Source organism: Metarhizium brunneum, chromosome 7 (genome assembly GCF_013426205.1).
Source record: "Metarhizium brunneum chromosome 7, complete sequence".
Taxonomy (NCBI): domain Eukaryota; kingdom Fungi; phylum Ascomycota; class Sordariomycetes; order Hypocreales; family Clavicipitaceae; genus Metarhizium; species Metarhizium brunneum.
Window position 1 is genome coordinate 1067738 of NC_089428.1, and position 25782 is coordinate 1093519.

Here is a 25782-nt window from a genome sequence, read left to right on the forward strand (position 1 = left end):
GACGGCATGGGTGCGGTGGGAGTGAGGGCGAAACTAAGGTACCGGGAATTCGGCCAAGAAGCAGGCCTGCGACAAGACTGTTGGCCCATTGGAGCGGCCAGCCCACCTCTGGCCGGGGTACTATTTAGGAACGGCTAGCAACAGCGAGACTTGGAAGCGGCACAGAGTCGAACTTGGCTGGGTGGCATGTTGAAGAGACATGACGGCCGTGTCCTGGGCTGGCGATGGGGAGAGACAAAGAGGTGAATCGGTGGTGTGGCTCGAGGTGATTGGAGAAACTCGGGCGGTTACACGTTGGCCGAGAGCCAATCAGCACCCTTGCCGTTCCGGGACGACTGGGTCGCCCCTCCCGTTTCTGGGTCGCATGGGGACGGTGCCGCATTTGCTGCTACAGAAGAGCACCCGGCTGCACCTTCCCTGCCAGACACGGCCAGCCCCAGGGGATACCTGGGTCGCCCGCAACCCCAGGCTGGCAGCCGAGGTACCTTTTGTGCCAGCCACCGTCTCTTTCGCATGTTCGACGTCTTCCAGACTGATGCCAACCGACCACCACTTTTTACCCTCAGCCTTCAAATTCACCTCTTGGACGTAGTGCTCACCATCAACCCCCTGTACCGCAACTATGGCCTTGCAACCCTCCACTAGCTGGTTTCTGCTTCGCGATAGGACGGCTTCTGCTGGCTTCTTGCATCATTTGGCATCGCGTGCAGCGGCCGCTCGTCTCTATTTTCTTGGCTCCTCAATCTGCTCAGCCGAGAGTTTGCTTCGCTTTAACCAGCCACAAAAATACTGCAATGGGCAAACGACCCGATCTGTACTACTTCAACAAGCAACCTATCGTGGGTGCGTGCGTCGGCTGCCGACGGTGCATGTGTGGCTGCTTGTCCCTGCTTTGCGAGACACATTCTGGGTGCTATACGGAGTACATACGAGCCATTGGGATCATCACACATCACCACTGTGATGGCGGAGATAAATTGACCCTCTGGTAAGACTCACCTATATGTCGACTGTTTTCTCAAAGTCTCGTCTGTGACTTATACTTATCAATTCCCCTTACACAGGCGCGACGGTGGCGGGTCTCGTATGACTTGTGCGACGTCTGGGCTCCATGGTGAAGCACATGGTGTCTGAGGCGCCTCGTCAACCCACGACAGATCGACTCCACGAACACATCCATCACGATGTGCCCCACCGTCAACTCCATAATACAGTTCAATCGTCAACAAACCACGAGGTATTATACATGAAGCACTTTTAGGCACTACCACGCTTAGCCAACCCGATAGCTGGGCCCTTGTCACCGCTCACGCCATGTGACCGTCATAGGTCTGCGAAAATCCTCATATCAATCAAGTCCCGACAATACGGTGAACCGCACACCACCCGCTGGACTGGGATCTCATCTACGGAGTAATCCTCTACGGAGTAGGTTTTATTGGATTGACTCCCACCGCTGGTTCCCTATTGCTCCGTCACGTGCAGTTCCCGTTCTGATGACACCAACGTGTTACCAAGGAAGCTCCATTTGTTGTTTCGACTCATCTAAGACTGCCGCGAAGAGTGAAATGAACTACGATGCGCCGGTCTTATTTTCTCTGTATCTTCTCCGCAACGTCTCCTTTCTCACCCAACGTTGATTCCTTTTCCAGGAGGTGCATCGGGTGACAGTGGAGTGAATGGCAAATATCCGGGAAATGCAAAGCGACGGCTGCACGTGTCGCTGCCTAACCCTTCAGAGTATAGACGTCCGCTTTAAAAGGCGGCTTTCAACTGGGAAGAGACTATATAGTACATGGTTTATCCTTCCGTGCATTTGCCCAGCAATAGTCAATCAAGGCAAGAAGGACACGGGTGGTGACATGCCGTCTTCACTCGCGGGACAAGGCCATTGAAGCTATCTCGCAATCCCTGGAGCCAAGCATCGCAGAATGCAACCCTTCTTTTCTAGCGAGACTGACTTGGATGGCACGTCCATCGCCTGGACGACTTAATATTCTGCCTTCAACAAGCTTTTTTTGTTTTACAACATAACTACAATGTCCTTGCCTCCGCACACAACAGCGACCCGAACCAATGAACCCCGGTACCCTAGCCAAGTCCATGCGGATCTATGTATTGTGCGCCCTGATCACGCTCCGGCGGCTCTGAGGCATCGTTGATTGGAGACGGGTCGTCATTGTGGCGCTCATGAGCTAAAATACAGCCAATCACATCCAGCATCACTCTGCCTGGACAGGCGCAGTTGCATCTAGACTCGACCGACTTAGACGATGGTTGCTCATCGAGGAGGGGGCCATTATGCGGATTTGTTCACAACTCGCACTTTGATCTGGCCGCCACTCAAGACCAGCCGTCTCCTTTGGCTACCTAATCGTTCAGCGCGTTCTCGCAAGAGACGAGACTTGAAAGCGTGCTGAAGCTCCAATTGTTGGTCGAATTTGGGCTTCAAACCAACTGGCATTGTGCTTCTTATGCTCACACCAATGCTTCTCTCCTACAATATATCGGCCCTTGACGATTTACAGCTGCGGATGCCGACTTTCTTTGATCGTGCGTGATTACTCCCTGTTCCGCTTCCCTTAGGTTGAGATGGGGTAACACCTGACCTTGCGTCGCCAGGGATGGCTTGTCCGGCATGCATAAATAGTTTGTTTCTATTGTTGGAAGCCGCAAAAAATTCCATTGGTCGTGCGGAGTAGCCACCGGGCAAATACGATGGATGGGGAAAAGATAATTACCCCAACGACGGATTATGGCAGAATCGTCTCATGACTGAGTGCTTGGCGCGAGCTCAGCAAGGTCAACGAAAAAAACCCTCGGCCAACTGGTTCTGAAAATATGTACGTCACTGTGTGTCGCTTGGCCTGATCAGCGCTCGCTTGGGCCATCATTGATGGCCAGTGGATCGAGCAGCAAGAGGAGGTGAAGCACATGACACTATGCAAACAGAGCGTTGAAGCTGAAGATGAGCGCTTCCTGGATGTCTCAGACTTTTTATGTCGTTGTTGGTCAACTCTGTCTATAAATGACTTTTACTAGGCTTTGATGGATTTCTTGTGAAACCAGCCCATTTGCGCCATGAGGCGCGCGGCTGCCGACTAAGCTACGACCAACACTGCGTTGTTGGCTGTGTTGGTTTCATATTCGAGGCTGCGCGGCTAAGTGCCGTAGAAATGGCTCCTGAAGGCATATTGATTCGATGACCCTAGCCTATCTGATGTCTACCTCAGCCTTGTAGGCCTTTTATTTGGCCAACGGGGGCACAAGGCATAATCGACGTGTCTTTTATGAGGCCTCTCCCTACGTGAACTTCGGGCCGTTGGTAAAGTGCTCAATCAAGCTGCGACCATCGGCGTCGCCCAAGAGCCTGCAGATGGTCTCTTGTCCTTCCCGGGTCTGCACCATGTTGGCCAACTCCCTCAGATGTCTGACTGAACCTAACAGTACATCTACCTGTTGCACTGATAGAGGCGTCCCTGAAACACAGTGACGCAAAAGATCCTTCTGGACCGCATGACGGTCAATTTGGGCGAGTCCGTTCATGCCAATCGTGCTGGGCCTTCTCAATGCATCGAGATGGTCAATAAACTGGCCAGCGCTGGATACGGGTATAGTAGAGATTCTTTCATGCTCAAGCATTCTGCGCTGTTAGAATGACTACTGCAATCAGCCCAATGGCAGACACGTACTGTATTTGCAGTCTCATAAACGAAGACATGGCATCATGTCCTTGCATCAGAAGCACGACAGCTTTCTTATCGGTTCCGTGTTTGGGAAGCTGCTTGATCCTGCGCGTTGCGTCGTCAGTACCAACCTGTTTTGCCGAGATGAGCACCATCCGATAGGTTAGCGAGGAGCTGGCCGAGTATTGAACTGTGAATTCGAGGTCATGCCCGAGGAGGTTTGTTTCTAGAGGATTTTGTCAGTGTACTAGACTCGGCTGGTTGGAAATATATTACCTCTCCATCTTGAGGGAGATTGAGCGAAAAGGGCGAGCGCCGGAGACCACTCAGATCGTTGACGAAGTGATGAACTGAACATGACCAGGAAGTTTCTTCACGACTATGCCCCAAGCACGTACTGCGCAGTAGTCAGATTTGTCAATGCTAATCAACGCATTTGTATCCCAGACGAGGGCGGCGGTTTTCGATTCTTGGAGAAGAGACTTTGGAGATTTATTTTCGGGATGGAAAGAGCTCTCTGCTTCTTGCCTTCCCTCGCCTGTCCAGCCCGCTGCCTTGGCCCCTCATCCCCCTCTGCCCTGTGAGAGCAGAAGTGACATCCGCTGATTTCTATGTGGTCTATGATATACACTGATTGAGAAGATGCCTGGTGGTAGTACAAAAGTCCAAAATCAAAGTCCCACATGCCAATATGTACAATGGGATCAGCCGCTCAAAACTCCACCCATGTGTGCCAGCTCGCCAAGCTTCGTAGACAAATGAAGAATGCGCTCGTCGCTCTTTCAACGTCGAAACCGAGCATCATTTCAAGGCTGTAATGTCGGTAGCAAAGGCTCCTTCGTCTTGGGGTTCTTGAGAGCCCTCAACGCCTCCTCCAAGGATTCAAACCTCTGTCTCTGCTTCTCCTCCGCATCTGCCAGCTCCTCCTCTCTCCTCCTCAGAGCCTCCACCCTCTCGCTTAAATCGTCGATTCGCTGTTTGTTCACGTCTGGTTTTTGCAACGCCTTCCACGACTCGTATATGATCAGGCCGCCTGCCACACCGAGAATGAACGCATCGCCAATAGCGTCTGCGAATAGGTCGACCGCTTTGCCCTCGGGCAGAGGCCGGAATTTCCTCTTCCACACGTTTTGCAACGTGAATCGGGGGTACTTTGCCGACTGTGATGAGGAGGATGATGATGAGGAGGAGGAGGAGGCGCCGGGGCTGGATTTCGACTTGGCCGCCTCGTCGCGCTTGTGTTGCTCCTCGGTTTTGACCGTGGGGGCTTCGGCTCGTTCCTTGGCGCGGCGCTCTGCCTCGGGGTCGCGGAGGAGGGCGACGGACATGCGCATGTTTAGCTGGTGCATGTGCTGGCCGTACTTGGCGGCGAATGCGCGAAATCGTGGATGGTCGTGGGCTTGTGCTTTGATTTGGTTCTGGGGGGCGGGGATCAGTTCGCGATATCATGGCGCATTCGCGGAGAGGATTGCCGGCTTACCGCGCCATATTTGGAAATGTGCCGCACGAAGAGCGATGCGAGCTTGAATAGAGGTAGAGGCACCATGGTTGTCGTACTTGCGTCCCGTCGACGTCGAGGTTGGCGCCTGGGAGCGCGAGAAAATACCTCGGAATCACTTGAGGTGCGTAATGCTGGGAACAAAGAGATCGGGGAGCGGGCGATCGTTGTTGAATAGCGCGAGGGAATGTTCTGGCTGTGCTCGGCTGCGGGAATGGGCGACGTCGAGAAATAGAGTTGTCCCTAGACATGAAGCCTTGATGACTGAGCCGCGATGCCAGGTTCCGGAGGCTTCCGTGGTAGGCGCCAGGCGTCGTCACTATCCGCGTCCATCATTCAGGGACCACGGTCCCCTAATCCGGGACATCCAGGCACCTGACTAAACCTCTCAGGGCTTCCATGGGTGTGAATTGGTCGGGGCGCGGTTCAGCCCACCTTTATCCGCTCACATCTTGCTACACGAGTTCTCCGCTTTTGGTAGTGCAGTTGGCAAGTGAATTGCTCAGCGGGCTTACTCTTTGTGCCAAGTGCGCTTAACCCTTTACCATTTATTATATTTAAACTAGACTCCTTTGTAATATATCTACTAATATCTACTAATATACTTGTCAAGTATATAAGCTTATAATTCGTCTACACACTACAGTCCGGACCAGTTGGGTTTCTTTAACATCTGGAGCCACCAGAAGCCACCCGCTCTATACGGCGTTTGATCTCGCTGAAATTCTTTATACCGCTTCTAAAAAGATGCTCCTAATGTCATATTATCTCCAGCGCCATATGAAGTGTCAGGTGTATTTGGAGACACGGGCATGAAGCTTGAGTATAGAGGGCTGGGTTCTCGCGGTTATATTCTTTTCTGGGAGTATGCCTTGTTGATGCATGTAGAGATATGAAGTTGGAAATATGCCTCGTTGCTATGCACGTAGAGATGTCAAGTTATTAAGTTACTGAAAAAAGAGAGGCCTAGATGGCCATGCAAGACCACTAGTAACACCGTGATTGAGCCGCACCAGGCAACAAGACCGTACATATGTAACGTGCAGCGAGAGATGTCAATCCAGTTAAATTCTGAGCAGCTCTCTACTCAAATAGCGCGCCGCAATTCACCAATTCACGTGCCAAAAGGCGCCAAGAGTGCCGGGAAATTCAAGCCAGCACCTTCCATATAATGGTCAATGACGACATCTGGAGCACCTTGGTCAATTGGTCGTGACTACCGTAGCGGTTATGCCTCTCTGTAACCGTCTTGTAAGTGTGTTAACGCCTTGCCGGCACCTAGTACACTATATCGACAACGTACCACTCATGTTTACCGTGCCTTGACCATCTCAGATTTCGGCATAATAACAAGTCCCCCGCCAATTTTACTAATAATACAAAGACGCACTTAATATGGCGCTGGGGATAACATACAAATATCAGGAGCATCTTTTCATCAGCGGTATGAAGAATTTCACAGAACATTGAAGCTCAACTGGTCCGGGCTGTGGGGCCACTCACCGCCAGATTGGGACTGGTGTGGTTGTTGACAGCCACTAGAAGCGGTTCAAGGTCGCCGGTTACGGCTCTGTAATTGGCCAGAGTATAGATGAACTGGAGTGACTTTGGTTCCCCGGCAACCACCAGACACGGTCAAAGTACACAAACCCGCCCCCAGCAATAGGAAAGAGACTCGTCGTAGTCGTCCGGTTGCCATGTCCCAGTCTTATTGTCCGCTTAGCCACACAACCAGCACTCAATTGTCGCTTCTCCTTGCACCCGCATCGACAATCTAGCATTGCTAACTGTCTTTTGGCATCTCGAGGAGCCCTCGCCAATATCTCATCGTCGGCTCGCTGCAGCTTTGCTTCACCGCGAATGCTACATGTGCTTGAACTGAATGTGAGCACGAGATTGATCCCTTTCTTTGACATCTTGCTCCACGTGTGCATCCGCTGCTCTGCCAGAAAGCTGGATCAAAGATGACCTGTTCCTCATTCAAGGTTATTGAATCATGAATAACAGTATTTCTCACTCTTCGATTTGAATCCAGGCTCCCGTTGGCGATTCCTCCACTGCTACCGCCAGCCTTAACGACCGCACCATCCCTTTAATACGCCATCCACCACGCAGCGATAGTTTGATTCATCACACAACAATCGACTCTCTACTTAGCAGCCATGGCCCATAGGTTGGCTGCGGCCAAAGGCGGTGTCGACCTCGAGGCTTTGTCTCCTAGAGATGCCAATGCCCAGCGATTGCCCAAAACCACGGAAAACAAAGTCAAGACTGCCGCACAGCTTCGGGCCGCCAAGGACAAGGAGCATCCTCCGCCTCCGCCTCCCGAAGTCTTCGAGCCATGTAGTTCCGACCGCCCGGAGGGGGCTACATACCAAGTTGGCAAATTACTGGGAAAGGGGGGTTTCGCCCTGGCCTACAGCGGCCTGCACGTAGCAACCAGGCAAAAATACGCCTTGAAGATTGTCAAGAGCAAAATGCCTCCCAAGATGGAGCAAAAGGCAAGTAGTCATTTGATCCCACATGTCAGACTTTGCTGGGAATAGCTGGCCTAACAGCCTCCGTCTTCAGTTCCAAACCGAGCTTCAAATACACTCCAAAATGAAGCACAAGAACATTGTGCAATTCTTCCGAGCTTTTTCCTTCAACAACTGCACATATCTCGTCCTGGAGCAATGCAACAATGGCTCGCTCATGGACATGGTCAAACGCCGGAAAGGACTCACCGAACCCGAGGTCCGTTTCTACTCGGTTCAGATTACCGGCGCAATCAAGTACATGCATGCCAAGGGCATTATTCACCGCGACTTGAAGATGGGCAACATCTTTCTCGACTCTCACATGAATGCCAAGATTGGTGACTTTGGCTTAGCTGCCTTGGTGGTTACTGGTAGGGACATGCAGACCATTCGCCGAACCACACTTTGCGGAACCCCCAACTACATTGCCCCTGAAATTTTGGAAAAGGGCAAGAAGGGGCATGATCACATGGTCGATATCTGGAGCTTGGGAATCATCATGTACGATTCTTGCTCGACGGGATTCCCCTTGTTCGTAGTCCACTTTACTAACTTGATCCAGGTTCGCCATGCTCACATCAAAACCTCCTTTCCAATCATCAACTACAGATGAGATTTATCGCCGAGCCAGAGAAAGAGATTACGAGTGGCCCACCGGCGATTCGACTCAAAGGTTCATTAGCCAAGAGGCCAAGGATCTGGTTGCCACCATGTTGGAGGACGCAGACCGCCGCCCCGAGCCAGATGACATTATCCTACACCCCTTCTTCACCTCAGGCTACATGCCCACCGACATTGACATGAGCTATCGACTCCGAGAGCTGCCGCCTGAGCGAGACGAGTTTTATGTCTCCCGAATGAGCAGCGCCTTGCAAACTACTTCGTATCGAAATCTAAAAGAAATGTGCCTCGAGAGTGGAATTGGCCCTTGGTCCGATGCAAAAGTCATCCACTCGCAAGTTTGGAAGGAAATGGCTCAAGAGGAAAAGGTTGGCCTGACGCCTACCATTCCTCTCGCCGAAAACGTGGTTTACCGACCATTTGACGACTGGCTCAGAGAGCACATGCCTCAGAGGAGCAAACTTTCACATTCCGTTGGGCCTCACACCGCACAACCAGTGACTATTTCCGAAGAGCCTCCCACCGCTGCACAAAAGGCTCCTCTAGGGTTGCTAAGGCAGCCTCCCCAGAGCTTTGCTGCTCAGCAGCGTGCTCAAAACAGGCCTGCGGCAACCTCTTCAACAACCAAATCGAACCCTCCTGTAGATCCTGCCCTGACGGCAAGCCAAAGTGTACGAGGAGCATCACGGCGGGAAGTTATTCGGGAAACGGCCTCAAAGGTGTCCTCAGAGGGCACCCTTAAGAACATGCGAAGCTCTGCCCGGACAGCTTTGCCATCGGCGCGGTCAGCCCCAAACCTTCAAGTAGCTGAGCGAGCGGCCACGATGACATCTGCGCCTGTGCAACCACTGAAAAGATCAAATTCACAATCCATTCGAGCGACCACCCTTTTTGCCCCATCCGAGAAACCTGAGACTATCGCAGGCTCACGGCCTGACATTATTCTCGAACGATTGAAGAGGCTGCAAACGGAATTAGAGCGGTCATTGAATTCCCGTACCATGGCAATCATTTCTTCCAAATCTGTCACACCTCCCCACCCTCATGTGGTTGTCAAATGGGTTGACTACACCAACAAATTTGGTCTTGGCTATATTTTGAACGATGGTAGTGTTGGATGTGTACTAAGGGATATACCCACAACCGAGGGCAGCAAGACGGCCATGCTGCCTCCTGCCGGTATCTTCATCCGAGGCGCAGAGAAGCACATTCTCCGTCGCGAAGACACATCATACTTCGACAGAAACCAACCAGTCCCCATGACCGAAGCAATCAAGTTCTTTGAGAACAATGGCGAAGGCGGCCTGTCAGAAGTGAATGTTTCACCCGAGCAGTTCAGGGTGGCTATCAGCGAGGACGGCACAGCTGGCAAGATGAACCCCGGCAAAGATATTTATCAGCACCGCAAGCGCGAGAGAATTATTCTCTGGAAGAAGTTTGCCAACTACATGATTGCCTATGGCAGAGATGAAAACCTTCCCGTTGAAGAAAGCGAGGGGCAAGGGGTCATGTCACCAGGGGCAAAGGGCACAATGGCAGAACTGGTAACATTTTACCAGAGGTTTGGAGACGTTGGTTGTTGGGTGTTCTGTGACGGACATCTTCAATTCAATTTCCCCGACCACACCAAGATCGTGCTTGATGCTACCGGAACCTGGTGCCACTTCTGGCATCTCCCACAAGACGCCGCTGAAAGGTTAGCGTCGACGGGCACAATCGGTGCAGCGGCTCTAGATGATCGCGCAACGCTCTCATACCCTCTGCAGACCCTGCTCAACTTCCAAAGCAAGTCGTCTACCCGCTCAGCCAGCACGCGCAAACGACCCGAGATTGATCCCGAGGTCCAAGGCATTCCCGCCGCCAACGACTTTCGGCGCAAGGTTGAGTTCATCAAGAATGTCGTCAAGGAATGGGTTGCCAACGGTGGTCTTGGAAACAGCTCCATGAGCCGAGAGTCCCGTTTGAGATGGACCGGTTACAGAGAGCTCGTCAACACAACGATCCCGCAGAAACACGTCTGGGTCACGATTGGCGCTCGCTGGGGCGACCAGCGCTTGTCAACGCTCGTTGACCCCCGAAAGCCCTGGGAATTGGGCGAAGAGGAAGCCGACGGCTCCAAGAAGTAATTCACCTCATGACTCGAGTTGAAAAAGAGAGAAAAGCAGCCAGCCGACGGCCTCTTTGTGTTTCATATGGCCAACAGTGTAAACAGTGGGAGTTGCAGGTGTGAAGCTTGCCGGTAATATCTTTGGGTGACGCCTCTATTTCTGCCTTTTTTTCATTTCTGATTTTTCTTTTTTGGCTGTAGCGAGCTTGGCCGGCGTTGACGGATCACTTTTGTCATGGCGTACGCGGGACATGAGACGATCAATGATGACCCTGTGCTTTGTGCGTGTTGTTTTCTTTTCTTTTCTCTTTCACACCGTACTTGAAACTGTGTGGGCTAGAAGCTCGGAGATGGGATGGTGAAAACCGGTATTGAGTTGAGATACCTGATTCGTACCTTCCTTTAATGATTATTACGTTTACATGAGATATTCCATGGTGTTGTTATCCCAGTGTGATGTGGCGTCATGTACCACTAGATGGGGCATCATTGTCCGTCATAAGGGTCATCTGGACTATGCCGTTCGTTGCTCTCACGCCTGCGTCTGCTGCCCGTGGTGCAAGTTGGTAGTTGACAAGAGATGAAAAGTTGCATGGCCAGTCACAAACGACAGACACGAGTCGATTATAACGACACGCCTTCCACTTGACAATCACCTAAGGGCACCATGTACATAGACAATGTAGTCCAAGGCCAATATTATTACGCCGGCCGACCTATATACATGCAAAGGGTAATGCACCACACGCCAGCCACGCCCTGTCCCATACGCAGCCTACTCACTATTTATTATGTCTAATCGCCAGCCCCCATCCGAGCGGCAAAGCCGCAACCACAAAATCAACAAAGGCCGGTGAGCCCCTAGGCCCCATGCCACCATCGCTTCGGGCACGCCAAGGTGAATAAAAAAAAAGGACACAAGCAATTAATATTCTTGTTCGTACAAGCACCCCGTTCGTGTCATATTTGGAAAAAGACGAAAAAAAAAAAACACCACATAGTAATGAAAGGGACCCAATGAACGTTTAGTGCTCCATCATTGAACGAGAAACAAGACGCTCTTTTCATGACGCAAGTTATTGTTGTTGCTGTTTTATACATCCGAGTAGTAGCCATCGGTTTGGGCGTGGCTATGAGGAGCGGCCCAGCCGCCAGGGGCGCCGACCACGTTCTCCCGAGAGCCAAAGTAGGCGGACCTGGCGCGCTTCTCGCGCTCAAACTCGGCCCATCGCTTCATGGTGATCTTGCTACTGTCGAATTCGCCCTGGTATTCGATGCCGCCCTTCTTGACCTTGTCTCCTGCCGTCTTACGCGTGTCACCCCATGAGAAGTCGTCAAACTTCCAGAAGGCATATGTCGGGAGAACAAAGTTCCAGATGGGCAGGGAAACCAGGTAGATCAGCATCCAGACGACATAGGACCACGAGTGGGCCGTGACCAGGATGAGGAGACCGGGAAGGCCTAGAATAAGAGCAAGCAACACCAACGGAATAATTTGCGGAGGTGAATGGATAATAGAGGTGATGACTGCAACAAAAGTTAGCCCATGTACTCCTTCTAGTGCATTCATACGCAATGACGATGCAGTCGATGATTGTACTTACCAACATAAAAGGTAAATGCAATGGCGGCTGGCAGCACCAGCGTGCCGACCAGTTCAACGAAAACGACAAACTGCATGCTGAAGCAGAATGTACCGCACAAGTCTCGAACCAGAATAAGCTCCATAAGGTTGTGAACAGTCGAGTTGATCCAGCGACGTCGTTGGGAGAGCAGAACCATAAACTTGTCGGGTACAGTCGTTTTGCAAACAGCCTGGGGTACAAACACCTGCTTTCGCTTGGGGAACGTGCGCAGCATGAGAGTCGTCAAGTAACGATCCTCACCAAGCAGGTATAGGTTCTTCTCGTGCAACGTTTCAACCACGTTCTCCGAGTAGTGCTCCACAACGTCAGGATTGGCGAGAATAGGCACCCAGTAGTTCTGGCCGCCCTTGGGGGCCTTGATACGGTACATGCAGAAACAACCAGGCAAACAGGTGACACCACCAAAAACGGACTCAAACGACTTGGCCAAGTGGTGGGAGATGAAGTACTCAAACACCTGGATAGCAGTAACCCAGCTGTCTCGCTTGTTTGCAATCTTGGTCTCACCACACAGACCCATGATCTCGGGATCCTTAACCATGGCAGACACCATGTGTGTTAAACTGTCAGGGAACACCTTGGTATCGGCATCGACCATGAGTACTATTTCATAGTAGTCGGGTGAGATACCAGTGACCTTCCAGAGACCGTTGAACATTTCGTATTCGAGTTCTGTCATTCGCTCGTCAAACATGACCTTTTGGAGAAAGGACATGAGGATGATTTGACTGTCTCGCTTGCCACGGTTACCGGGCTTGGCCTTGTCGGCCTCGTCCGGGGTACCGCACTTGACAATCAGCATCATGGGCACACGCTGCTGCTTGTCCACAGGGATACGGCTCTTGTTGCCGTAGTCGTAGAAACCGCAATAGACTTTGGCCATGTTGTGACGCTTCGAGCCGCTGGCAACGGCCACGTAGGAAAATGACTCAACCATGTCTGGAGGAGTCGCATGGTCCTTCATCATGCCCAAACAGACATCGGGAGTAGAGACAGCTTCACCCTTGCCCTTGATGATACCGTCGCAAATAACAACGATAGCCTTGTGGCTGTTGGGATAGTCAGTCATGGCAATGGAATCGAGTGTGGTCCGAATACCCTCTCCGCCTTCCGAATAAGCCGTAACCAGGCACATTGTGTGAGCCAGGGGAAATCCAAATGGCATCCAGTCAGATGGTGGCTGGGGGACAACTGAGTCGTGAATGAATCCAGCGGGACCGGGGCCATCAGAGGGGCTGGCGGCACTCGAGTAAGGATCGGGACGCAAGAAGCTGGCTCGGCTATCGTTGCCTTGTCTGTAGATGGAATTGGGATTGAGCAGAGAACTTGCGGGACCTTGGCTAGACATGGTGGTGGGGAGACGTCTGGCTCCGGTTGGACGATCAGATCCGTAGACGGCAGAGAATCGAGACGTCGTGGGCAGGAAGGACGAGCCTCGCTTGCTCGCTCTATCAGAAGAGCCCATGGCAGAGCTACCAACATCGCCGGGCAATCGAGCGGGGGCGCGATAAATGTCCTCGGACCAATCCTCAATCTGTTTGGCACGCTTTCTGCGATCTGAGGTTTGCGACGTCTTTGCGGCTGCGTATTTGCGGCTGATGAACCACTGGAAAATCAGGGCCAAGACAAAACGTGTTCCGACGACGGACAGAATCAAAATAAGAGCGCAGTACAGCACAACCTTTGAAGCAATGCAACCGACAGTCTCGGTATCAACGAATCCAACTCGGCTGATTTCCTCGAGGCACTGAGCAATCTGCTTATCGCCAGGGGACTGGAACATTCGGGTGACATCGCGGCCACGGATGGCCTTGTTGACTGCGCTGTCTTGGTCTCGTAAAACCTTGAATCGGTCAGGGACACTAATCTCGCTCTCGTTGAACCAGTTGAGAAGGTTGAGGTCCAGAACGCTGCCGGAGTAGACAACCAGATTACGAGAGCTATTGCGAATATCGTCCCAGGTGAAGTAGACATCAGCGGCTCCCTTCAGGCCAACGTAAAAGGCATTTCGGGCGTTGGAACTCGTGTGGCAAGCATAGCCCAAATAGTACGGGTTGGTGAAGTTGGGACGACTGGATCCGTCCTGGTTGAACGTAGTGCAGGGGAAGTACCAGGCCAGCTCGTTGTTCGAGTTGTCGGGAACGTCAGAGCCCGGGGCTTTGTTGATGAGACCTTTGCAATGGCCGTTGACATTTTGGAAGAGAAAACTTCCATCCTGTCCTGAATGTTTCTCGGGCAAGTCGAACAAAACGTTGGCGCCCGTACCATCTTGCCGCAGAGGAATACCTTCGGCCGGAGGATGGTGCGAGGTGGACAAATCGTAGGCGACGCCGTGAAAGATCATGTAGCCACCCGTCACCTTGTTGACCCTCAATCGCTCGGGAGGTGCACTACACACAGTAGCAGTGAAACCAAAGGTGAGGAAACCAACAATGGCCATGATGACGAGAATGATGCTGATTAGGCCCATCTTCTCGCGCCAAGCTCGGCGCTGAGCCTTTGTGGGCTTGCCGCAGCATTTCAATATGAAGTCAGGACACCAGAATGTCACAATGGCGCAGTAAACGTTCCAGGCACTCGGAGGTCTAATCTGTTCGGCCATGGCAGGGTTCTTGCGCGACTTTTTATGCCTAGTTGTTTTCGTGATCTTGCCAGACTTGTTGCGGTGCGGACGCGACTTGACACGAGCATTGCCCTTTTCTTGGTCACCGCCGCTCGTCTTTCGACTGCGGTGATGGCGTGGCGGAGAACTATCGGCAAAGCTTCCGTGGGTTTGTGAGCCCCCCGATGGTTCGGTTGATACCTCGACGTTTTCCAAGATGGGGTCGTTGCCGGTGGACGAGGGCATGGTCTCCATGTTGGCCGCATGCTTGTGATAGTGGTAATTTCTGTGGTCCTTGCCAATCCTGTTGCGCTCTGGTCGAATCAGACTCCTTTTGCGGGTAAAGGGTTGGTCTGGGCTGTGCGGCTGAGGCGAGGCTGTGGGATGCGTCGGTGACAGAGGGAGAGTCTCTGTGTTGGCATTAGGGTTCGAAATGGTCTCGGCGTAAGAAGATACGGATTTCCCACGTTCATGTCCTGCCCTTGGCACAGGTTGAAAGCCAGTCTCTATGTCATTGGGGCGAGGGCGTCGCGAAGGCGAATTCCGATAGACGTTGCGGTGTTCGTAGACCGGGCTACCGCCCGGTCGCTCAGGGAGAGACATGCTTCTAAGGAAGAAATGTCAGGGCAAAATTACAGAAAAAATGCGAAGGACGGGTGCCTACTTACCAAGCTAGATGGTTCGCCGAGGTCAGGGCCTCTTCGAAAGAGCGTATACCCAGCAGACAGCAGCTTCAAGGACACAGAATAAACGAATTGTACCTAGGCAAATGCCAAACGGCTGTGTTCCCACGGCAAGGAGAGGCGACCAAAAAAAGATGCCGAACTCCGGTTCCGAGCGTCTGTCGTCAAAGGCGGTTTCACAAACGTGCAAACTCGTCCCGTCAAGTCCCAAGTCGCAAAAAAAAAAAAAAGAGTAGCGATTCAAGCCAGGGGAGGGCCCCGTGATTCGATCCAAGACGGGGGGGGAATAATAATAAGAGCAAAGGAAAGAATAGGTGGTTGAGAGCAGAGAAAACGAAGGCGAGAAGAGCGTCCGAGGCAGCAGGACGATCCGAAGCAGATGGTCACGGCCGTTTGTTGTTTGTCCTCGTTGGCGCCCGTAGTCCCCCGAATAAGTTAGAATAACAAGAAACGAGCGATCGCCGGGGGATGGACGTGGTGGTGGAGAGGCGGTGCGTTGCCGTGGCCAAAGGAGAAGTTTATTGAACAGGAACAGGGAACAGGGAGTCAGTCAGTTGCAAGCAGCGAGGGAAGCAGAGACAGGAGGAGGGGGACGGCCGAGCGATATTGCGGGCCCCTGACTGGCTGGCGCGGGTGCTGGCTGGGTGCGGGTGTTGGCGACGGGTCACTGGACACTGGACACGCAAAAAAGTAACTAAAGAAGAGAAAAAAGCGTCAACGGTCTGGCAAGCTTCTGACGCTCCGTGTCGAATGTAATTTTTCACGCCGCAAAGAGATGATGCTAGACAAGTGCAGATGCGCCGTCTGGAGATGGGTGCCCGAGGTGGCTGCGGCCAAGCTGGCGATACGACAGCAACGCCTCCAACGCTTCAATGTTCTCTCCTGTCTTCTCAGCAGCTGACTTGGGTCGACGTGCCGCGGGCGCATCTGCTCCCGATTTCTGCCCTGCACACGCCAACGCAGCTACGCCGCCAGTCCCTCCAGACAGTCCCTCCAGACAGTCCCTCCAGACACCGGCCCAAGGGCACAAACACGATGCCCCCGTGTTTCCACTCGAGCCACTATCACGGCAGCAATGCAGAACATTGAACGCACCAGCAACGCACCAGTCGACTATCGACCTCGCAACCGGGGACTTTTGGGCTCCGTGTCCAAGACTCCAAGACTCCAAGCGTCCCCCTGGCGAAAAGGGACCATCCGGCCCAAAGTACACCGCAGGTTGCCAGGTGGTGCTGCTCGACTGGATGGGCCGGCAGCCCCGAACAAACGGTACTTGGAGTATACCCCCTCGACGCTAATGCTCCCCCTGGGCTCGACCCCCCGCCGCCCCTGTTGTCCAGTCGACGCCGGAGGGCCAGCACGCCACCCCACCCACCACACAACACCACATCGCACCGCACCGCACTTGCGAGGCGTTCTCGTTACCCGGCACCGGCTCGTGAACCTTCGAGGCGCCAGTGGCGTCTCGAAATACGGGCACGTCGAGAGCCGTGCCTGGCGTCTGCCTTTTTGCCCGTTCGTGGTCATCGGCCCCCAGCCCGCCATGGCCCGGGTCGTGCCCTCCATCCGTCATCGCCAGTTGCTCCCGCATACCATGGTGATGACTTCGCAGGGCGGTCAGCACATGCGTCCGCCTGTCGCCGTGCATCCCGCCTTCCGGCTCTCCCATGGCCCGAACAGGCGGCGGATGAGTGATGAACGTCTACCGGTGCTGATCTGGGATTCAGCCTGATTTGTGGTCATCATGTCCAGCTCAGTGCGCATTTTGCTGTCAGTTTGATTTTGATGCGTAGTCTGCATGATAATAATAATCCCTGTTGATATATGGCCAGACCCAAGAGATTCGTATCCTGTTTGTCAAGCCTGACATATGCTTACGCATGATGGAAGGGACTTGACTGTTGCGCTTTTCCAAAACCACCAAACAAAAGCTTCGCAACGTACGATGCGACTCTATGAATCCCGAAGCACCAGCCAGTCGGTACCATGCGTGGCACCTCCAGATGCCGCATCTGCGCACACAGACGGCCAATGCACGCGTCATGAGGCGTCGACTTCCATACTTGCTGCTTATAGCCTGGGAGCGTGAAGAGATAAGTTGGGCATGCAATTGATTCTCCCTGCTCATCCCCTAAAAAATTAATATATTTTCCAGACAGTATACTCCGTACACCCTTTCACTTGTCTCACGGTCTGGAATGATGGAATCCAGACGCCGTGAAACCTGCAGCAGAGTGTCGCACCACTAGCCATTTGCCATTCTAGCACTTGACCCTTTAGCTTCGTGTGTACGGAGTAAACGTCAAGACTCTATCCTTCACCTGGCTCCTCGACGTCAATTCGCCATCTCCCAGCGTCTATTTTTTTTTTTGCCCCTTCGCACAGCGCTCCATTTCCCGTCATACTTTGATGCGGCGGCGAACCCGGCCTCGTGGGTTTGGGTTGCGTCTGGCGCTCTGTTGTGTTACAGTCCAAGAGTCGATCAACGAGCATCCAATACTGTCGACATGTGAAGTTGTCGTTGAGCAACCCCCACACGGTCACACGCCTATTGCAGGGTTCTACCAGTTATTGCATGCCATCGTCACTGCTGTGGGTGGTTGACCCCGGCCAGCAAATCACTGTGGATATAATACGAGAGGCAAGACGTCGCCAAATAGATGGCGCCGCCGGGAATCAGTTGATTGTGAAATAAAGCGGCAGTTGTCGATGGTGCCGTGTCGCTTGGTGACTGAAGACCATGATCAGTCGAGAACACCCAACATTGAACGTCCTTGCGGCGACCGAGCAACGCCTACCGTGAACCCTCAGCCTCATCAGCTGCGTTCACCTTGGCGATGCGAATATTGAATGGAGCACCCCATCTCCGGAGTAGGCGACCATCGTTCCGTCCTCGCCACGGTTGGGGAACACAGCTATATTGTCCGCATCACTGCCAATCCCTACTTACACCGCTGATGCCGGTGCCACAATGGTATGACTCGACGCATTAATTAAGACTGAGCCGAAACCCGACGTTGGTGTGACCCTTGCCCTGGAGTGGGTGGAACGGCCAGAAGCAAAGGAAAAGAATTGACTTGACCCGTCAATGCGATGCGCGCGATTGAAGGGATGACGACATTCCATCAGCACGGCCCGCTTTAGGGGTCGCGGCTAAGAACACTGTGCACGCTCTTGACAGCTCTAGCTAAGTACTTAAAAATTGCCAACACAGCCAAGCCAGCAAAACTGTGTCATGTCTGGTTGTAAAGGCGCAAGGAAGAATGATGCATGCAGGCGCGGTAAATCGCTGGTAAATCGCATCCCCTGACCGGCATGGGCCGAGTCTGGCTCACCATGTCGGCAGTATTTTTTTTTTTTAAAAAAGATCATACCCTAGACTTACAACAACCGGACAGCCCGATCGGGGGATTTCGGTCTCATTGCACGACAGGCCGGGACTGTCCAGGAGCTCTTTTATTCACACCTTGAAGCTGGCTTCTGCCTCAGCCCTTAGTGTTAGTCAAAGGAGCCCGAAACAGCCGTGTTTGTGCTAAAGAAATGAAGGTTTGGATGCCAAGCGACGCCACAATCATGTCCATCAACTCGGGCATAGACCTGAAACTCCACGACATTGATTAGTTTGGCCGTACTACAATAACACAACATGGTACCAAGTACCCCATGTCCACTGGTATCTTCCAGAGACGACGATTTGCTCAGAGCCTTGCTTTGTTCCTGCACAACGGCACGTGTCTCATGTATGTGCTCGCCTGTGCTTGCAGATGGGTGATGCTACGTGACAGGAGTCTAGTGCGCAGTCTGTGCCTTTGCAATCCAAAACCACGCACCAGCGAAAATCTCCGCGTGTATTTTTGTGGTAGTCTGGCGGGACTGACTGCTGACATGAATAAGGTCTGGTACATCCCTTTGAATGTGCGCAGGTCTAATTTTTATAACGGACTAGGGTTCTAGCTAATAATAAGGAATTAAGATTATAAAAATATATAAGATTATAAAAATATATAAGATTATAAAAATATATAAGATTATAAAAATATATAAGATTATAAAAATATATAAGATTATAAAAATATATAAGATTATAAAAATATATAAGATTATAAAAATATATAAGATTATAAAAATATATAAGATTATAAAAATATATAAGATTATAAAAATATATAAGATTATAAAAATATATAAGATTATAAAAATATATAAGATTATAAAAATATATAAGATTATAAAAATATATAAGTATATAAAAATATATTAGTTTATTATTCTTAATAAAAAAGTATTTTTTTAAGTATTTTTAAGTATTATATAATAAGTAGGTTAAATATATTAATTGGACCTGCGCACATTCATAAAGGGATGTGACCAGCATTACGGAGAGAAAGCAACCGTATAGTGCGGTGAATGTGGAATAGGAAAATCGGTCCACATGGTTTGGTTATTTTGGTGGTAGTCTCGTTCAAGTGCTGATGTCCAATCTGTGATTTTGGTATACATACATGATACATACTATAATAACATAGTGGAGAGAGCGCTTAGCAAACAATGTTGGATGGTCCATGTCTTGTTCTGCGGCAAAACTAGTCGCTGACGGGTAGCTGATTCTCCAACAGACGACGAGAAAACTCGTTGCTGGTGGGAATATTCCTGGGCAGACATAGCCAGCGGCCGCGGCAAGTACGGAGTAGTCAAGCGCAAATTACCACTTCTTTTCAGCCTCATCCAGCTGTCTCGCCCCCCCTGCCAATCTGAGCATGTCGTGTAGGGTCCAGGTAGTTTTGTGTCCCTGTTTAAATCCAAATCCAGATTTCAGCCGCGACGCCTCACCGGGCAGACTTACAGATGACAGGCACATACGTCGCCTGGGCTGATCAGTGACGAGGCAGACATGGAGGACACAGCTGCCCCTCCTATTGCCCATATTCAACGGACAGCTGAGAGAGATTTTGCCAATAGCCCACCAAGGGCGCCGCCCATCTAACCATGGCGGCCGTCATGTATGTACATAATGATGTACTAGTAGCCGTAGCATGGTTTATGGGGCAACATCTGTCAATTGATTAATTTTAACAAGGGCCCGTCAGATGGCAGCCCGTTGCTGCTCTCGTCCACTGCATCCGACAGACGATGGCACTCCACCATGCACCACCCACCACATGTGCAGCTTCGCGAACCGGCGGAGCACTGGTATCCGCTGTTGCTGTTTCTGGCCTCTGTGGCTGCGGTCCCTTCCTGACCTGGCAGTGTGCCGGCCTCCCGCCATTTCCGATGATGTGTCCCGCGATCAGCGTGAGCAAATTCTTGGACGTGCCGTGTGATACGGGGGGAAAAGGCGGTGTTTGAGCCTGCATGTTTCTTTCACATCAGCAGCTTCTAAATTTGGCTTTGCTACAGAGTACTTCCAGCATCCCTCCCGGTTTCTTTGAGTAGCGTAAGAATACACTCGTAGTCTTCTGTTGGCGGCGGTTTTCCAGCTCGAGTCCTGCAGGAAAAGTCAAGATTCGAATCGACTCTGATGCTGCACTCGGGCCTGGCTCTGTGAAGCTCGGATCCTTCTCCAGGTCCTTGCGATGGTCAGATGCCCTCCGGCCCGACATGGGAGCTCGTGTATGGCCCTATGGGTGGCCAGGAGCCCGCTCTTGGCTTGGGATATATTGGTGCGGCCCATGAGAGATAGTGCGCTTCTCCCGTATTGTCCCCGAAAATATGTCATCATTGCACATGTCTGGTCGCATTTGCGTGCTGGTCGTAATATCGCATCGATATGTTGCGACGACTGCCGGTCGTGGGTTGAGGCAGAGAGGCATACTACTCCGTACTGCATAGAGATTTCGGTGAGACTCAGCGAGATTCCCATCGTCAAGGGGCTGGGCTAGTGCCCAGAATGGACCATGGAGTCAATGTGAAGATGATGCATTCCGCCCGCTACTATTCTCGGGTCTTGCTCCACCAGACGCAGAATGATGGCCTTCTGCCTCTGCCACCTTCAGCCTCCACCATCTGGAGTATTGTACCATGTACTCCGTAGCACTAGCATGTATGGAGGAGTACGGATTATGGTTTCTGTCCTCTTTGACAAGCGAGGGCCAAGTGCGTGGCCCTGGTTCCCTGGGTTCCCTTGGCTTGCAGGAGGCGCCCGTCGAGTCTTGGGCGGAGGGCAGCCTAGGAAAGCCACGCAAGGGCTATCACTTGTTAGCACAGCATCAACCGAGTAACAATGAGACACTCACGCATGGCGCGGAGCAGGTTGGCGATGAGCACAAGGCGCCGCCGTCGCCGTCGCTGCCGCCGCATGTCGCTCCACCACACCATGGCACGCACCAAGGCGGATGGGGGCTGGCTGCACAGCATCAGCAGTGGCAGGAGAATGTGCAGAGTGCCATGAATAGCCGTGGCCTTTGGCTTTGCGCAACATTGAAGGCAGTGGGTGTCATGGGCGCTGTTTTGCATTGGCTGGAAACGTGTCGGAGGCGCGCGAGAGAAAGCCCAGATGTCCCGATGTGGCCGTGGGTGATCTGCGTTGGGCGTCGTCCAGATTGTCCCGGCGCAGCGGGCGCCCAGATGAAGGCACTGGGGATTTCCTCGACTACAATAAGCTTCTGTGTAGCTGGACCCTGGTCCCCTCCAACATTCAACGTCCTTGTCAAGGTTGCAGCAGCCAGCTTTGTCCCTGCCTGTCCTGCCGGGGATTTTGAACCATCAATCAATCAATCAATCAATCAATCAATCAATCAATGTTTACCGCCTCTGCTTGAGACCCCCGTCCCTGCCACTGCCAGCCTGGGCGGTGCATGTGCTGCTTTCTCGGGTCTGTCAACGGGTCCGTCTCGCCTAGGCGCCCACACCAGCGCCCTGCTTCTCTCGCTCGCTGCCTGCGCCGCCGCCTGGCCCGACGACTCCTCACCCTCGGATTGTGGAATTTTCTTCTCCATTGACGTCGTCTCCTAACCTCCCTCCACCGCTCTTCAGGGCTGTGGCCGGGTGAAGTGTCTTGTTTTCTTATTCAACTGCTTCCCTCCCCCCAGTCGACGGTTTCAACGTCCCAACGTCCCTCGTTTGTTCATGTCCATCCTGGATTCCCGTACCCGGTTGTGAGCTGCAGTGTTACGGAACCAAACACCCCCCCCTTGCTGCTCCACGCAGACACCTCCTGCGGCCCCGTGCAATTCCACCTCGTGAGACTCGACAAGGGGAATTTCTGTCTCTTTCAAGTTGAAATACTACATTGAAAGAACCGACAGCGACTGAGCTTCGCGGTAGCATCTTCCCATCGTGGGTTGCTGCAACTTGAGAACCCGCCCGATTTGTCTATAGATACCACTCTCGCCGATTGCAACTGCATGTGTTGCTGGTAGGAATCACGAGACCGACGACGAGTTCCACGACCGGCGACTTTTCTTCGACGACAGTCGTGCCATTGGCAATTTCAACCATGGCCGCCGTTAGCACCTCTCCGCCTCATACCATGACTACTGCCCACGGCGATCATCACGATCACACTTCCCGGCATGGTTATGCATTGCCTCCCGCAGACGCTGCCCCCAGAAAAACTGTCGACGCTCCCTCACTGGGGGGAGGCAGTGCACGATTACGGGACACACCGGCCTCTCCTGTGAGGGTCAACTTTCAGGCCGAGAACTGGGCCCAACCGTCAAATGCCAATATTGAACATGCGAAGCCGCAGACTGCGGAATTTGGTCTTGCACAAGACTCCTATAGTCATGCATCGTCGGCCGCCTCCATAGATGGATCTGAAATGATTCCCTTGTCCGCGACCTCCACCGCCCGGCAGTCTCAACCGTCCACCGTTGGACCCGTTCACGACGACGTCGATGCGCTAGCAGCAAAGTTCGCCCACTCATCACTAGATCTTAGCCTTCCGGCCGCATCGTTCCAACGACTCGAAACCTCCACCATGAGCCCCAAGGATCGTGTCCGAAATCAAGGTGTGAATCGAAACAGCCGCGAGTCTGACGACACAACAAGCACCTCGCCGCAGCAGCAACCGTCCGCCGAGTCGTCAGCTTCAACAAGCGTGAGCTCCGTCTCCGGCGTCAACGATAATTCGGAGTACCCGCCGAATGGTGACTCGCCGGGAAGTTCCATCATCGAGGGAAACTTACCCAGGAATCTGTCTGTTCCACAGTTCCAGTACCACCACCAACAGCAAGAACATCCTGCACGAGTTCCCAGCAGAGGAGCTGGCCAAATTCCGCCATCGTCGTCTTCTGATCTCCCGGAAAATGAGGGCCACATCAGGCGTCACCTGACCCCCACATCGGGATACCTGCAAAGAAACTCTCTCCCTCGACCTCAGTCGTCATATTCGACTCTTTCGGATTACAGCCCGCGCGGCAGATCCCCCAACCTTCTGCCTGGCGGCTCTCACATGCGCCCTCCTTCTGTCCAGTCTCGCAAGTCTCCCGATGCTAGACCATCGTCGTACGCAGAACTGCTCAAAGTCCCTTACCCCCAGCAGGCCCCCCCGTCCTTCTCACTGGATAACTCGGATCTTCGAACCGTCATTGGAAACAATGCGTCTCTTCTTAGCACCCAGAAAACACTGGACATGTATCGACAGAATGTGAAGAAGACAACCTCTGCCTCGACCCAGTACTCTTTTGCCGTATTTCTCATCTCAACTGCACAGGAGCAAGGCGTGGATGTGTCGAACCCCAAGGTCAAAAAGACCCCACAGCAGCCATTGCGGGATCTCGACAGCCCCATCGTCGAGGGTTCTGTAACCAACCCTTACGACCTGGTTCGCGAGGCTCGCCAGATCCTTCAGCGATTGGCAAATGGCGGGTATCCTTTTGCCCAATACTATCTTGCCGATGGCTACGCCTCTGGTCTCTTCAGCAAGGGGAAAGAAGACTACAACTCAGCCTTTCCGCTCTTTGTTCTCGCGGCTAAGCACGGCCACGCCGAATCTGCCTACCGCACCGCTCTGTGCTATGAGTTTGGGTGGGGGTGCCGGAAAGACCCCGTGAAGGCTGTTCAGTTTCTCCGGACTGCCGCCTCGAAACGCCATCCGGGTGCCATGACGCGCTTGGGCAAGGCATGCCTTTCTGGTGATTTGGGCGAGAAGCGATACCGTGAAGGCATCAAGTGGCTGAAGCTTGCCGCTGAGGCCGCTGATTCCCAGTACAACGCTGCCCCTTATCAACTTGGCTGCCTGTACGAGACTGGATACGGTGATGACATTTTTGCAGATGCGAGCTATGCCGCCGAGCTATTCACCCAGGCAGCAGACCTGGGTCACCCGGAGGCTAACTACCGAATGGGTGATGCTTACGAGCATGGTCGACTGAATTGTCCTCGCGATCCTGCCCTAAGCGTGCACTTTTATACCGGTGCTGCTGAACGTGGGCATTCCGCTGCCATGATGGGCCTCTGCGCATGGTACATGGTTGGAGCTCCTCCGATTTTGGAAAAGGATCCAGAGGAAGCGTACGAATGGGCGCGACGATCTGCTGAGCTAGGTAAGACGGCACACAATTGACCCCAGACTGCAGAGTGCGTTGAAGAGCTGTGAGATTAATGACTTGTCTATATAGGTTTTGTCAAGGCGCAGTACGCCGTGGGGTACTTTACTGAAATGGGCATCGGCTGTCGACGGGACATTCTCGAGGCCAATGTCTGGTACGTGAAAGCCGCCTCGTCTGGTGACGAACGAGCCAAGCAGCGTATTGCCGTCATCGAAGCCGCTGTCAGCGGAGGAGGCACTCCCATGGACGTTGCACCGCCGCGTGACAAGAAGAGTGGCAAAGACGACAAGGACTGTGTCATCATGTAGGAGAGTCGTGGCCGAGGGCTTGGACGAGCGGAAAGAATTCATCGGCTAGGAGCAATGATTGCCAACGAAAGAAGAACACGACTGATCTCAGCAACGATGTTTGGACTGGATACCCATACCCCTCCCCTACGTCTTGGAGCAGGCGGCCGCGCTGCTCACAACCAGTTGGATTGCTGCTGGGAATAGCCAGCGACAACTCGACATACACGTCATGGTATTATTTCATTCTTTTTCATCATCATTCTCGAACATTCGAAACAAAACATCCCCAACGTGTGGAAAGGGTCTTTTTTATAGCGCCAGCGCGATTACATGTACCCTGGACACGTGGTTGGGCCAACTGTTAGACGGGCGTTGATGCAAGTTCATTCCGTGGACTTGGTCATTGACGACCCAAAAAAAAAACGTACTGAGCCAGGAACGGCATAGAAACAGGCATCTTGAAGAGGAGGTGGTTCTGAGGACTGCAGCGAAATTTTGCGTCTGAATCGACGAGAATTGCTTTTTGGCGTGGAGTTTTTCTTCGCAATTTCTTGATATTTCCTTTGGATGTCTCGCAGACAAACTGCCGACTTATTTTCTTCATGTTGAGGAGGACACGTAATATACCGGGAGGAGTAA

At 52.6% G+C, this 25782-nt stretch overlaps 5 protein-coding genes across 5 annotated transcripts; 2 read left to right on the forward strand and 3 right to left on the reverse strand.

The window, feature by feature from the left end:
- Nucleotides 1–3303: 3303 nt before the first annotated feature.
- Nucleotides 3304–4044, reverse strand: G6M90_00g108780 (uncharacterized protein; the record flags this gene model as incomplete). The annotated part of the gene is made up of 3 exons (XM_066131760.1): nucleotides 3304–3643; nucleotides 3693–3912; nucleotides 3963–4044. The coding sequence occupies 3 exons, from the start codon at nucleotides 4042–4044 to the stop codon at nucleotides 3304–3306; spliced, it is 642 nt and encodes a 213-aa protein (XP_065987887.1).
- A 448-nt stretch (nucleotides 4045–4492) lies between these two features.
- G6M90_00g108790 (uncharacterized protein) lies at nucleotides 4493–5232 on the reverse strand (the record flags this gene model as incomplete). Its single annotated transcript, XM_014688484.1, has 2 exons — nucleotides 4493–5104; nucleotides 5167–5232. The coding sequence occupies 2 exons, from the start codon at nucleotides 5230–5232 to the stop codon at nucleotides 4493–4495; spliced, it is 678 nt and encodes a 225-aa protein (XP_014543970.1).
- Nucleotides 5233–7346: 2114 nt separating this feature from the next.
- plo1 (Serine/threonine-protein kinase plo1) lies at nucleotides 7347–10450 on the forward strand (the record flags this gene model as incomplete). The annotated part of the gene is made up of 3 exons (XM_066131761.1): nucleotides 7347–7685; nucleotides 7756–8204; nucleotides 8266–10450. 3 exons carry the CDS (start codon nucleotides 7347–7349, stop codon nucleotides 10448–10450), a joined length of 2973 nt encoding a protein of 990 aa, XP_065987892.1.
- A 1074-nt stretch (nucleotides 10451–11524) lies between these two features.
- Nucleotides 11525–15282, reverse strand: chs-4 (Chitin synthase 4; the record flags this gene model as incomplete). The annotated part of the gene is made up of 2 exons (XM_014688482.1): nucleotides 11525–11958; nucleotides 12036–15282. 2 exons carry the CDS (start codon nucleotides 15280–15282, stop codon nucleotides 11525–11527), a joined length of 3681 nt encoding a protein of 1226 aa, XP_014543968.1.
- Nucleotides 15283–22797: 7515 nt separating this feature from the next.
- On the forward strand, nucleotides 22798–25161 carry SKT5 (the record flags this gene model as incomplete). The annotated part of the gene is made up of 2 exons (XM_014688481.1): nucleotides 22798–24847; nucleotides 24923–25161. 2 exons carry the CDS (start codon nucleotides 22798–22800, stop codon nucleotides 25159–25161), a joined length of 2289 nt encoding a protein of 762 aa, XP_014543967.1.
- Between the last annotated feature and the right edge of the window lie 621 nt (nucleotides 25162–25782).